General features: G+C 42.6%; 1 protein-coding gene across 1 annotated transcript in view; it reads right to left on the bottom strand.

The window, feature by feature from the left end:
* Positions 1-5,858: 5,858 nt before the first annotated feature.
* Positions 5,859-14,417, bottom strand: part of LOC114072734 — a 13,956-nt gene continuing 5,397 nt past the window's right edge. Inside the window, exons 4-7 of the mRNA XM_027910596.1 lie at positions 13,636-14,000; positions 13,207-13,324; positions 12,651-12,716; positions 5,859-6,187 (exon numbers count right to left, since the gene is read on the bottom strand). Coding sequence (XP_027766397.1) covers positions 5,859-6,187; positions 12,651-12,716; positions 13,207-13,324; positions 13,636-14,000 — 878 coding nt within the window. The remainder of the gene's footprint in view (positions 6,188-12,650; positions 12,717-13,206; positions 13,325-13,635; positions 14,001-14,417) is intronic.

The following is a 14,417-nucleotide window of genomic DNA, read 5'->3' as shown; positions in this document are numbered from 1 at the left end:
GAAGAATAATGACAGAAAACTGTTGTAAAAGATTAAGTGATGATATTGATATGAAAGATTTGACAAAGTCATCAATACTGACAAACATCATTTTGGAACAGAATTCAAACCTTGGCAATTTTAGCCACTCTAACTTTCAGAGATCAGCTAAGGATTATGCAAAAGATCTCATTAGTCGAAATCAGCCTGCTGCTGTTGTTTTAGACCAGCCTCTGAGCTATTTGCCATTATCCCACAAGGCTCCACATCAAATCTGTCAAGACAGTTCCTGTTCTTATTCTGAGGTTCTGTATTTTACTCCAGTCTCCTCCTGCATGTGCAGTTCCAGCCTTGAGAACATTTAGTGAAATGTGTCAGGTGATTTTTGTCTCATATCTCTGCTGCTTTGATGGAGCAGAAAGGGAATTCAGATGAGGACCATATGCCTTCACTGGGAGCAATCTATATTCCATGGAACTAAGTGGAAGGACACAATGCTTTTCCCATAAAGGGTGAATATCTTAACTTGAAAATGCTCACGTCTTAAATATGCATGTCCATTCCTGTGTACTCCTATAGCTCCTTAATTTTTTGTATCACTGAATAAGAAAGGCTTAGGTATAAAGAAATGTTGGGTGCTGTTACTGTAACACCTAAAAAAAGGTCTTTTTTAGTCCTGGTACTGCCTTAGAGTTATTTAGCATGTGGGAAATTTCACTTGGGTTCCTAAAATCCCTATGAAGGATAAACAGAGCAGTATCATCTTCTAGTTTGGAAAGGATCAGGAGAGAAGCGAATGTGCACACCTTGCTTGTGACTCACTCACTAAAGGACACAGTGTAATCTTAAATATCACAATGCCAGCATTAAGATCAAATGTCTTTCCTGGTATTCAGAAATAGCATGTGATATTAGCCAGTGAGTGGACAGAATCATTTAACTCACTCCTACCTGAATAAAGTTTACTATGGTGTCCTAGAAGAAGAATGTTTTTTCTGATAACAGAGTCATGGAATTTCTCATTTCACTATTTGGTCACAATCCACTACAATCATTTTCTGTAGAAATCTGAATATAAGTACCATTCTGTCCTGAATCTACGCAATTTAAGTTTTTCAAAATTTACTGTTAATTAGCATTCATCCAAAAACTCAATGTGTTTGTATTACTTATACGTCTTGAGACATGTCAGATCTTCCAACATAATATTTAGGGCAGATCATTGATAAACTAATCATTTATTTCTTCTGAGGTAAAAAATAAAGCATCTTTAATGGACAAATCCACACAGACTTGGAAAGGCAAATAAATACAATTAAAATTAGAACACTGTTATGCAAGCATATACTTACCTATAGTCAAAAGCCAAGAAGGTAATATGAATACATAAATATCCACTTACAGTTAATTTAAAACACAGCATATAAAAAATATAAACTCCAAAATTGTGAACAGACTGAAATTTATTTCTTGGATTCCTTAATAATCTCACCAATTTAGGATAAAACCACTCTCCCCAGACAACTAAGAGAGTTCAGTCCATGAGTGTTACAGTTATTTCATCTTCATATCAGCATGACCTAACCTATTACATCCTTCATCCTAATCCTTCATTCCTATCTCATCCTTCCTTCACTCCTAAGATCTGATATATCTTTATTTTCTCAAGCAGATAACTGTGAGCTTCTCTTTACAAGAGATTGTCTGGGAGTGCAAATATTCTAAATCACCACAAGGTGATTTTCAGTCACCACCAGTACATGTTCCTGTTCTTTCAAGTATTGTCACAAAATACTTGTTTGCTGAGCTCCTTTAAACATTTAGTTAAAACATTTAGTTAAACATTTAGTTAAAACAAAACATAAAACATTTAGTGGTGTAAGAGAAACATATTAATATAGTGTTCAAACATGAAATCTTACTTTATAGTTGCATAATCGAGTAGATTCTTGATAAGCCAGTTAGGTTATCTGTATAAATGTATGAAATACAGTTACATTTAATTTTATATCCTCAGTTACACTTAATTTTGTACCCTACCTTCACTCAGTCTACCTAACTTAGCACTGCTCCTTTCAGTCAGGGGAATTAGGCAGGCATTGGACCCCATACCAGCTAAGGATCTCATAAGATATTTATAACAGTGTTTATATTCAAGTCTCAACAATGATGTGCTAATGTGGCAGTGCAGTCAGTTGCTGGTGTGTGAAGAACAGCTAACTAACAATACACTGCCTAATCACCACACACAACAGTAGGTTCATCCAAATTCTGCAGACCTTCACAAACACTGATGTTATTTCTCTTCTTAGGAGACCTTCACTTTGCAAGCCACATATAGCAGCACCCAGATAAAACAAGTATTAACAAATAATTTCTTCTACACTCTGTAGGTGACTGAAGTGCCAGGATGGGGATAAAGTTAACACTCTGTTGGCTGTGGCAGTATGCTTGATAGAAACTTGCACTGTAACATTAATCAAAAAGATCAGTGTGCTTCCAGCCTTTATTCTTCTAAGTATAATATCGTATCCAACTCAGTTTGTGTCTCCTGGTTGGAGTTGTGCAGTTGTTTTAATGCACTGATGTTCACAATTTTATTCTGAGAAGTAATGAAGAAGAAAAACTCTAAAGCTGACTTCGCTTTATATGTATAATGGAAAGGTAATTATTTTTCAGATTTAGAATTCACACAATTAGTGAAAATTACTTTAAGTCTTTTCCACTTTATTACTCATTAAAAAAAAAACAAAACAAACAAACAAACAAACAAAAAACAACAAAAAACTAACCTCTTCTCCCCCCCCAAACTACCCACTTGTATTTGCCAAATACCGCTAACAAAAAAAATTAAAATCAAAATTTAAAACTCTCATTAAGTTTTTAACTGTACTGCTTTTGCTTTAAGAAACTCCCAGAACTTAAAATTGTTTGAAACATCTGAATTATTTACCTGCTTAAAAAGTATTTATAAATTTCCTATTACCTTGATATCTGAAAGCAGTTGAAAGCCAGAGTTTAAATCAACCGAAAAAATTGTCACAATTCTTTGAATAATGGCAGATAATGGAAATGCAATACACCACTATAATACATGAGGCTGACAGTCAAAAAAAAAAAAAAAAAAAAAGAAATAACAGCAACAACAACAACAAAAGTAATCAGGAGGACCCAGAAGATTTCTTGTACAAAAGTTGCAGCTCTCCCTTTTGATGACCAAGGTATATGGAAAAAGAGAGCAACTGCATGTTAGCTGATGTCAGAATTTCAACCAGCTAACATACACTGCCATCTCATCCCACAGAGGAGCATCGCCTGCATTCCTGTAAACAGAATCCTAGCACCTTCCAAAGGAATTGCCTTTTAGCAGTGGTGCTCCAGCCCTGCAGCAGGTGGCAGTGCAGCAGCGACTGCTACATCCAGGTACAGCAGCCAGCTAGCAGCGCACTGCCTACCAGACACAGAGTCCTTGCAAAGTGAGATGCCTCCTGAAATAATATGCCTGGAAACGTCTTTTATTTTCTACCTAAATTCATCATTATTTACCATCATTATTGAGGTTCATGTTTCACACATGTATATATAAAAGTTCAAACAGAATGAAGTGTCATGAAATAAATGTCACAGGTAAGTCTCTGATTCAGCAAGACCTGAATTAGTGTACTAGTATAAAACCTATGTGGAGTGTGACTAGAATCAGACTCCAGAGTGTACAAAAGGAACTGAATAGTGTTGCAAACAGTTTCTTGTCTTAAACCTCCATTTGAACAACTTGGAAAAGTACCACTATACTATATTACCTCTACAAGTTAATTAGTAGCATACTTACCTCTGTCCTTTTCTCAGATGGGCATTTGTTTATGGTCACTGTTGCAACCTTGGCTCAGTCTAGATGAGCTGAGAGTCTAGTTCAGTATTTCAATTTCAATTTTAGCTTATTTTGAAATCAGAATTATTGGTTACTCCATAGTGCAACTTAACTGTAAGTTAAGAGCCACAGGACATCTCCATTTACAGCCACATAAAGGAGGATGAATAAAGATCCCAGGATTAAAGCCTCTGGATTCAGGCTGGATGGAGTTAAGATTTTACCTCCCACATCCATTTTGATTGAAAGTCCTTTGAAGTCACACTGGTAAGGAGCTACTGAGTTAGACACTTTGTACAGAAATCAGTGAATACTATATTTTAAACCATCACTTTGGTTCTTCAAAATTGGTCTTAAATCACTCAGAATAACTCTTAATACAAAACAAAACAAAACACCACATAAAACATTTACTTGCCTGAGTGCTGCTGTTAGCCACAGGAAAGCACTGGATAACTGATTTCTGCTTGTTTCACAGCAAGATGCCACCTCTGACTTTTCCATGATGTTTTTGAAGGAAACAATATGGAGTGCAGTTAGCAGCTGGTGACATATCAGAGACAACAGCCAGCTAACATGCACTGCCAGACTGTTACGTTCTCTTGAGTTTTGACCAACCAGTTTCCCTTCACCACCATCCCTAAAGTTTTGTCTCCTATAGCTCAGTCATTGCTCATTTTAATAAGATGACTTTCCCCATGGGGTCACTTACAAGAAATATTTATGCTGAAGCAATATTCTTAGCATGCTAATGGTTATATTTCCATACTGTCATTGTATCTAAGGACACACTGCTTATCTCCTACTTCAGTGTTTTTCAGTGTGGTGAATTCCATTTAGACCTTCACTTCCCACTTCATCAGTTTGCATGTTGCACACTTACGAGGTTTTGTGGTCTATGACAACTCCTTAAGGTACAAGCCGCCTGTATTTTACCTCTTCCTTACTGTTAAACATTTTGTGTCTGATTAATACTTTTTCCACCTATGTTTGTATTGTACATACAAGTTCTTTGTTGTCCCATTTATCTTTTACCAGCCTAAATGTGGACTAGTCAGCTTTCAGTGCCAATGAAATGAGAGCTCTGTAAATCTACACAAACCCTTCAGTGAAGTCAGGTAACTTTTACTTTTAAAGAGCAAGCAGTCCCTCTAGTGCTAAAGGAGAGAAGCCCAGAAGTGTTCTTGTTTCCTTCCCAAATAGATGTCAAGTTACTATAACTTGCATTTTTCTGGCATTGAAGATGCTACAGTTAAAAAAGTGTGAAAGGATTAATAAAAAAGGATAAAAAGTATGGGTTGTGTTTTCTTTCAAAATCACTTATTTTCCATAGTTTCCTCCCCTCCCTTCCCCAGAAATATACATAGTGGAACTCTTCAGTGCAGTGCATACAGAGGAGTGCATATGTCTGTGCCTGCCCCTACCTCAGCCGCTTTCCGTGGGCTTTGCTTTCTGCTCCACTTCGGGTCTTTTCCGAGCGTTCTCATGAAAAAAAACACAGAGGAGCAACACTTAGCAGGCGCGCGGCTCACCCCAAATCACCGTCCATCCAGTCCCGCTGCTGGCAAGGCTTCGATGGTAGCCACGGCCCCGGAGACAAGGCAGAGCCTCCAGAGAGAACATCTCCCCAGCTGCGGACCCCTCCAAAGCACAGGCAGTCCCCGCATACCCACAAGGCAGCGTTACCCAAAGCAAGTCCTCATCCCTCCTGCTCGTCCTCCGGGCGGGTTCTTCCAATTTTCATTCTATCTCCGCCGGGGCTGGCTGAACCCACTGCGGGGTGGCGAAGTGGCCTGACCCGAGTAGGATCCCTGCTAGCGAGGCGGCGCACACGGGGGTAAAAGGGTGACCCGGGCAGGTGCGGGGCAAGTAGCCTGTAGAGAAGGAAATTTACAGCCCGGCCAGGGCTCGGGGCGCCAGTCCCTCAACCCGGGAGGCCCCTCGGCCGCACTCCGCACCCCTCACCCCGCAGCCCGCACACCGCAACACTCCCGGCGGCCGCGGGCGCCCTTTAAGCATCCCCCGGGCGCGCCCTGCGCGGCGGGAGCCGCAGTCCCGTCCCGCCGGCGGGACGCGGCGCGCCCGGGCTGCGCGGCGGCGGGGCCTCGCTGGCGGCAAAGGACCCGGCGCGCCGAGTCCCGCGGACTTCGCGGGCAGGGCGGCGGCGGCGGCGGCCTCTGCCAGAGGGCCCTGGCTCGACCCCGGGCACGGGCAGCATGCCAGCCGACACCGCGGGCGGCCGCTGCCCGCCCCGCCGGGGCCGATGTGTCACCACCGCGGCCGTGCCCCGTGGGGCTGCTCCACTGCCGTGCCACGGTGTGGGGGTGCCTCGGCCCCTGACTGCGGAATGGGGAGAGGGCAGCCTCACAGAGTCACAGAATCAGGTTGGAAAAGACCTCTAAGACGGTCAACCGAACACCACCTTGTCGACTACACCGTGACACTAAGTGCCATATGCAGTTCTTTCCTAAACACCTTCAGGGACAGTGACTCTACCTCCTCCCTTGGCAGTTCCATTCCAAAGTCCATCTTTAATTACCCTTTCTGTGAAGAAATTCCTCCTAATGTCCAGCTTAATCCTTCACTGGTGCAGCTTGAGACTGTGTCCTCTCATCCTGTCACTGGCTGCCTGGGAGAAGAGGCTGACCTGCATCTGGCTACAACCTTCTTTCTGATAATTGTAGAGAGTGATGAGGTCTCCTCTGAGCCTCCTCCAGGCTGAACAACCCCAGTTCCCTCAGTCACTCCTTAGAAGACTTGTGCTTCAGACCCTTCTCCAGCTCTATTACCCTTCTCTGCTCTTCTCTTTGGCACAACACACAAAAAAACCCCTCACATCGGCTGTTTCTCACCAAGGTTTTGTCCTCTGTGAGGAGCTGGGCAGAACTTCAAGGAGAATGAGGCCTACTGGCCTCTCAGACCAGGTTGTCCAAACCTGAGAGCTGGACACAGTGTTGTTCTCTCAGAGCTGAGACAGAGCAAATGGCACCCTGGTCCTGTGTACCACTGGGGAACTGTCCTCCAAAGCAGGTCTGCAAACCCAAAAATTAGGAAAACCTCACCCCAACCATAATCAAACTCCAGAAATAACCCACTAGCATTTGCTTTAATGTCACAGGCAAAAGCAGATGTTGTGGGAGAAAGTGTGAAGAATGGTTTTATCCCTGCAGATGCATTTCTCATGCATGTGTTTTATGAAGTGCATGTGGTGGAGGAATTGTGCATACCCTTAGGCACTGCCTTCACCTGAGAAAAACTGGGCACAGGCTTGGCACAAAGAAGGTAAAACACAGTTATTTGAATGACAGAGTTTAGTTAAATCTAAAAAGGGAGCTAAAGAATTACTGGTACATAAAACTTTTTTTTTTTTTTAATACGTTGAGAACTGCTCTTTTTCAGTCCTTGTCATAGTTTCACAGTATCAATGAAATTATGCCATCCAGGTTTTCAAAAGACAGAAGCAAACAGACACATAGCATGTAAAAGAGCCTATTTATCCTCTTTCTAGTTTTTGAATCTGTGAATCAACATTAAAAATGTTGTTTTCTAAGAATAAGAAACAAAGTGCCACTTTTTAAAATGTGATGAAAGTATTCTTTACTTTCTTACTGTTTCTGCTAAACAGGAACTTTTTCTTAATTTTCCATTGGGAAAGAATTATTTGAGTTAAGTAAAAATTCTTCTGCAAAAATCTTCTCAAGTCTTGTTTCCCACCTATTCTGATTTTTATAGCTACACACTTCACATCTAAAAAAGGACATCATCTAAGCAAGATAATAGAGGAGAATATTTTTACCGATTTATAAGTAATAAGCAATAATTAAATGTCAGATGACAGAGCTGTTTTGCCAAATCAAAGTAAAACTACTTCGAAAAAGAGCCATCTTATTATCTCACTTTGTATTGCTAAGAACACAGGGAAGCACACGTGGGATAAAAAGTGGCTGAGTCACTCAACACCTTCTTAATGCTTTCTGTAAAACAAACAGCACTCAAGGTATTGCTAGCACAGCTTCACCAAGGATTGTTTGCAATGCTTCAGTTGTTCGTTTAACTGAATGTGAAATCTTTCTACAAGACTAACACTCAGCAAACACGGCCAAATATTGTCACTGCCTAACAGCATGCACCGAAAAGCCAGCTTGTTTTGTGTCGGTAACACTCAGGTGAAGTGTTTTGAGCTGTTAAACTATCATGCTGTGCTCGGGACTCTTAAAAAATCTTTTTCTCACACTGGAACACTTCTTTCAGATAAGCAAACCTGTAACCGTGCAGTTCATTTGATAGTGAGAGGAAACAAGTTGCAATCTGAGAGCTATGAAGTTGTAAACTGGAATAAAAGTCAAAAAAAGTCTTTCGAAGTCAACAAGATTTTTCTTGTGTGAACTAGAATTAGGATTAATTAATGCAGAGAAAGGCATTTAAAAGTAAATAATATGACTGACTGCAATTGGTGTTACAAGCAGTGATTTCTGCCCATGAGTCTTCAACTCATCCATGCATGCACCACGAACAGAGTGTACGAAAATATTTGGAGGTTTTTCTATAAAATTTCTACCGAACACTGATTAACAAGTAGAAAATATGCTAAGATATTACGTTTGCTAGTAGCCTTAAGATAAGTAGCTCCCTAGATGAAGTCAGTGGTAAATAAAATTCAAAAATAAACAGAAGTGCTAAGGGGAACTCAAAACTTCTTTCTGTATGTTAAGTAGGATGCATTGGATTGTTAGGAAGGTATTATAACACCAAGGATATCCTTAACACTCCCTTCTTCACTTGAAGCACCTGGTATTTTGGAAAGTTTGTGTTAAATAAGAGCTCTGGTGTCACTTAGAAATTGTAACTGAATTTTAAACAAAGGGGTTTTGTTTTAGAAAAGCTGTCCACAGTAATACGGAAGTGTATTACTTCTGTAAGGCTTCCAGTATCTTATTAATGTGTCTTCAAAATAAAATGAGAAGGTCATCTGGGTTAAGTGTCTTCATTTCTTTCACACTGTAGACTCCTTGTAGGCTACTCATTATGAAACCTATGCAGGCAATTGCTCAGCTACTTCACTTTCATACTAGAAAAGTGGCTGAATGTTTGTAGTTCCCTGTAAAAAATATTACCAAAATGGTATGTAGAAACTGTGTAGTTTGTCCCCACTGGCAGCAGATGGTGCTGATATGTTGTGCCTCATACATCCTTGAAAGCTGGTATGCAGGTTGTCAAACCCATAGTAATTTATAGAGTTTTTCTCATTCATTATTCATAAGGTCTTTTAATAAAAATTTGACATCATCATTCGACATCAGAATTTACTGAAATAAAATACGAGCTTATAATTTGAAGGCGAGGTTTGGACATGAACAGCAAGACTCAAAATATTATCAGAAAATTAAGCACTGACTGAAACAACACATTTCAGGAAAAGATGGATTTATCCCAGCCAAACTGCTGAATTAGGACCACTAATAATTTAATGGCCCAGGTATCTCAGGATACAACAGAGAGTGCTCCTTGCGAAATGACTGCTGACAAGACATGGTGCTACCTCACACCAGGTTCTGGCAAATGGAAGGATCTCAAGCGCTGGTCACAGAACATTGTCTTAAAAGCAATAGAACACAGGTTGTTTCCATGTCAGAAAAACAGGAAAGTAAATAAAACCAGTCTTTAAATAAGTTTCTTGGAAAGTTTTGCTTAAATCAAAGGCCTAATTAGAGAAACCTCCCTGGCTAAGGAGCACAGGGACTCAGACATCAAGGGCATACTGGACTAAATACTTTTCCAGAGAGGATGCAGTCACTGTCTGTGACACCCAATTGGATAAATTAAGAAAGGTGTAACAAATTACATTAAGGAAAAATTACCCTTTTGACAGTACGAGGGATCTGAATAAGATTTACTACAGATTTGAGTTGCTATTTGAAATTGGTGGAAAATACTCTTTGAACACATAACGGCGAAAATTTGTTTCCATTTTGATGATGCAAAATGAAGAGATGTTTTGGGGAACCATGGCCTTCAACTTCCTGCCAGAGGGAAGATAATGTTCCAGCTTTGTCACATGCTCACTGAGCAAAGATCCTGAGGTACAGAAACATCCTATTTTTCTCTTTCTGTATTTTTTTATTGTTCTCTCTAGCTTTTCAGACAATATACCAGTTCAGTCATACCAGTACTCAGGTGCTTCTGAGTGGGTTAGAGGAATAGTTCTCACAGTGGTACAGGCAAATCAAGGATGTCTCTCCAAGTGACTGACAGTAAGAGAAGATAGTAGTTGCCATTATAATTTCCCAGAAATTTCTCTAGGGGGTGGAGGCTCCCTTTTGGGTCCATGTGCCATCGGTATTCCTGCTCTGAAAGCCAGAACAGTTCACCCAGGGGAACTCAGGGAGATCCCTGGCACATGGGTGAAAGTTGTTTGCAACTTAAAGCATCAGCTGAGCTGAGCTTCATGTAAATAGAAATACGAGGTTCCATGTAGAAGTCGCTGCCTGAAATCCTGAGACCTATTCCATAGAAAGGATCAGAGCACAAAATGTAACCCTCTTACACATGCTTGGTGTGTATCAGCCTGCTATAGAAAGACTTACACGCAGACAGTCTGGGAACCTCACGGGCCATTGCAACAGCAATTTAGTCGGTGAAAAAGAGAACAAGCCTCAAAATCTCAAGGTACCCTATTTTAACAAGTGAGTTCAAATTGTAACTGCATTATCCACATAAGAAATCTGGAAATTTCACTAAAAAAAAATGATCACTACATATGTATAACCTTGAAGAAAATTAGTAATTTGGGGGGTTTTAAGAGTATTTTGTTGGAGAGTATAAAGTCAATACTGACTGTAAATATTCCCTTGCTATTAGAGTTTGAGCAGGTGCCAGGTCCAAGGCAGACTTTAAGATTATTTCTGCTACACCTATGAGATAGTTATGCCAAAGCAAACCACCATCTATTTTGACCTCCTTAGCTTTAGTTGTTTGTTAAGACTGTGCAATGCAAAATGCAAATAATGGCTCCTGAACAAAATTAAGTCAATGTTTAGAAAAGATGAAGAGTGCTGCTGCCGTCATATAAAACCAACCACAATATTCTTGCCTTTTTCTTGAAGATAGACATAGGGATATTTTTCTAGAGAAAAATATTCAGGAAAACAAGGGAAGAAATGACAGTGAAATCTCTGCAATCTCTAAAAAGACAAAACCAACAGGAAAAGTTTAGCACTGGTGCTACAGCACAGTAGCCATGTTATAGTCTGGTCTCTACATGACTACCATCTGAGACACCTCAATGGCTCTCTGCCACCATGCAGGGTTTGTGACAAACCCACAGGGGAATCCACTGCATCTTTCTGATGGAGGTTAGCTCCATATGAATGGGATCTGTAGGAACCTGCATGTTTCAAAAATGGTAGTCAGACCAATTAAATGACAGCAAATGTGAGCCTGTGTTTATATACAAGTTGATACGGACATCAAAGCAAGAGCATTTCTGTTACTGACATGTGGAGAGTAGCTAAGATTTGTGAATGGGCAAGGTTTTCTCTTTATGATGCACTGAACAACCCTGGAAACCTCTACAGGAAAATGCCATGCCAACACTCAGTCTTGGATATTGCCTTTAGATCAGGGGATGGTCAATACTGCTGATAAAAAAGGCTTTCATAAATTAAAGCTATACTAAAAGCCCTATGGCATTTCTAAATAATTCCATCTAGGTCAGGTCCCTTCTACCCTTTCTATTCTGAAAAGACCTAAAATTACTGACTTAATAAGCACCTATTTACTAAGAGATAGTTCCTCTTTCTAGTATTTACTTTTAATCAAGCTGTACCTTGAGGTCTGGTGTCATTTTTTAATTAATACCTAAGGATTTTACCCAATGAAAAACCCATGTGCCCAGAACAAGTCCTATATGGAATTGAGGTGCTTGTATTCAACACATGATTAATTAACCCTTACCCTGGCACACCCTAAATTAAAAAGTATTTTTCTCTTTCACCTTAAAGTTGTCTGCAGTTCTGCACCACCACTCTTTCACAGCCACAAATCCTATGGCTTGGCACTGGCAGGGCAGCGAAATGTGGAGAAAGCTTACTTATGAGTAGGAACAAAGCTCATTAAATGTTATTGCATCTACTTTGCTTTATTTCTGTTGGGGTCTTGGACAGCTCTCTTTGCGCATTGCATGGACCATGCACCACCAGAGAGAAAAAATCATAGTGAACATAAACCACAAATCAACACGTCCTTCAGTCAGATTATTTTTTGCTATATCCTACAAGAAGTGTAATCTTTCATTTTATTTCTGAGGAATTAACATGCTTATGAGCATTACAAAATTGTACACACTATCCATTTTGTGTTTCATTTCATAAAACACACAGAAAGGATCTGTAGATATCTATAGAAGCTGCCTTTTACTATGAATTTATTCCCTACTGAATTCAGTGCAGCCAGGAAGCTTTGTCTCTTCTGTCTGCGGACAAACCAGAGCTTTCATAGAGCATTTTTGCCAAAGTGGCAATTCTCTTCGGCAGAAATATAAATGTCTCTGGAGTCATCCAGGGCTGAGCCCTTAGCATCCCAGACAGGACTTCAGCAAAATTCCTGCTAGAAGATGTCAGTGCTGCAGACATGAAGGACCACAGATACTGAATACCCATCTCTGCAGTCTCCTAGAAGCCATACAACTATATGTCATGCTGAAAACAACCACCATTCTCCTTCCAAATACAGTCTCTTCTGCCAAAAGCACAAGAGTATGTACAGTAGCCCTAAGAGATCTACTGAGGTGACAGTGTGCTCTTACCTTTACTATCACACAAGCCTCTCACAATTGGACTGCTGTTAATGTGCACGGACTCATGCAAGAATACTGGAAAATCGGAGTATTGAAAAACTGATAACTTCACAGAGAGAGAATCTCTACCCTGGGTGAAGCACAGTGCCTTCACTTGTGTGCCACAGAAAAATACACTGCAGGTGCTATTTCACATGTGTTGTCAGTTATTCAGCTTTCAAACCAGAGGGTGCAAATGAAATGTATCTTTTCAGAACAGTTTAACATTATTTTTTACACTTCTCTTTACTTCAGTTAGTACCATTGAATGTTAAAAGCAGCATGTTTTATTCTAAAACTTTCTGCTTTCTGTTATCCTTGTGCTAATGAAAGCAAGTAGGCATACGTGAAGCAAAACTGTTTACATTAAATCTGTACAAATACATGGCAATTTTAAGCAGTATTTAATAATCACATCTAGTCCAAATATACACATACAGTTGCAGACATGAACGATACAAATGCAGTTTGTAAACACCGTGGGTGCAAAATTCCATGATGGGGCAGATGCATCATGTTTAACCACCTGGGATGGTCAGTCTGATTTCAGAGTGGCCAGCCAACTCCAGCCACTGGACCGTCGGCTGCGCTTGTCTGCCCGAGTAAAAGCTCTGGACAAAGCCGGGCAGATCTTCGTTTAATTTCTGCATTCATTACACTCATTAGCAAGCTACTGAGGGCGAGCTGCCAACTGTGAAGCCACGGCGGCTCCGCGCACGAAGCCTGCGGCGGCCGTGCCCGCGGCGCGGGGCCCTCGCTGGGGCGCGGTGGCCTCTGCTGCGCTCGTCACATCACTCCTCCAGCAATGAGAGAAAGTGTGAATACCCCTTTTCCGAGGGAAAACGAGAAGCGTGCCGCCAGGTGGGAAGCGCTGCCAGCCTCACGCTGCGGCAAGTCCCGCTCCGGCGCGCCAGGGACACGCGTGTCCGCGGCCGCCAAGGTCTCAGCGCGGTACCCATCGGAACCGGTGCCCGCCAGTGGCGGTGCGGAGAGTGAAGGCGTTTCCCTGCGGGAAGGCCAGGGTGCGGATGGCTCCCGCCTCTCCCAGCTGTGCTCGCAGGCTGCCGCCCTCCTCCAGGTCCCCGCCGCCCGGGCGTAGGGCGGCCCGGCCGGTGCGCAGCCCGCGGAACGCGCCGTGCAGACGCGGAGCCGGGCGCGGGCGCTTGGCCGTGGGGCTGCCCCCGGGACTGCCCCCCGAGCTGTGCCCCGGGCTGCCCCCCAGGCTCCGCAGGGCCGCGCGGCACTTCTCCGACACCGCCCGCAGCATCGCGTCCACGCCCTCCGCATCCGCCCGCTGGGTCCCGGTCGGGACAGCGACGGCTGGAGGAGGTGAAGGATGAAGAGGAGAGGGAGGAAGGGCGGCCCCGTCGGCACTTTGCGGGAACATCAGCGTCTGTTGGGAGGAAGGAACTCGACTCCCAGGAGCTGCGCCGCACAGCCCTGCCCCTCACCGCCCGTTCCCGTCGAGCACCACGCTGTCCCCCGCTGTTCCATCCCGCACCGCACGGCCCCATCCCACACTTCACTGCCCTGCCCCGAACTGTACCGCGCTGTCCCCCACTACTCCGCTTCATCCTGCACTGCTTTACCCGACATCGCACCAATCCACATTGCCCTACCCCATCCCGTTCCACACCATCGCATCCCGTCACACACCGCTGCCTCAGACAGCCCCACACTGCACCACCCTATCCCACACCTTCCCCCGTGCTGGCTCTCTCTCACTCTGTGCTGCCT

Source organism: Empidonax traillii, unplaced genomic scaffold, assembly GCF_003031625.1.
Source record: "Empidonax traillii isolate 1590-97213 ecotype Southwest subspecies unplaced genomic scaffold, ASM303162v1 scaffold29:size1973556, whole genome shotgun sequence".
NCBI classification, from domain to species: Eukaryota; Metazoa; Chordata; class Aves; order Passeriformes; family Tyrannidae; genus Empidonax; species Empidonax traillii.
This window is presented reverse-complemented; position numbering and strand designations above follow the sequence as displayed.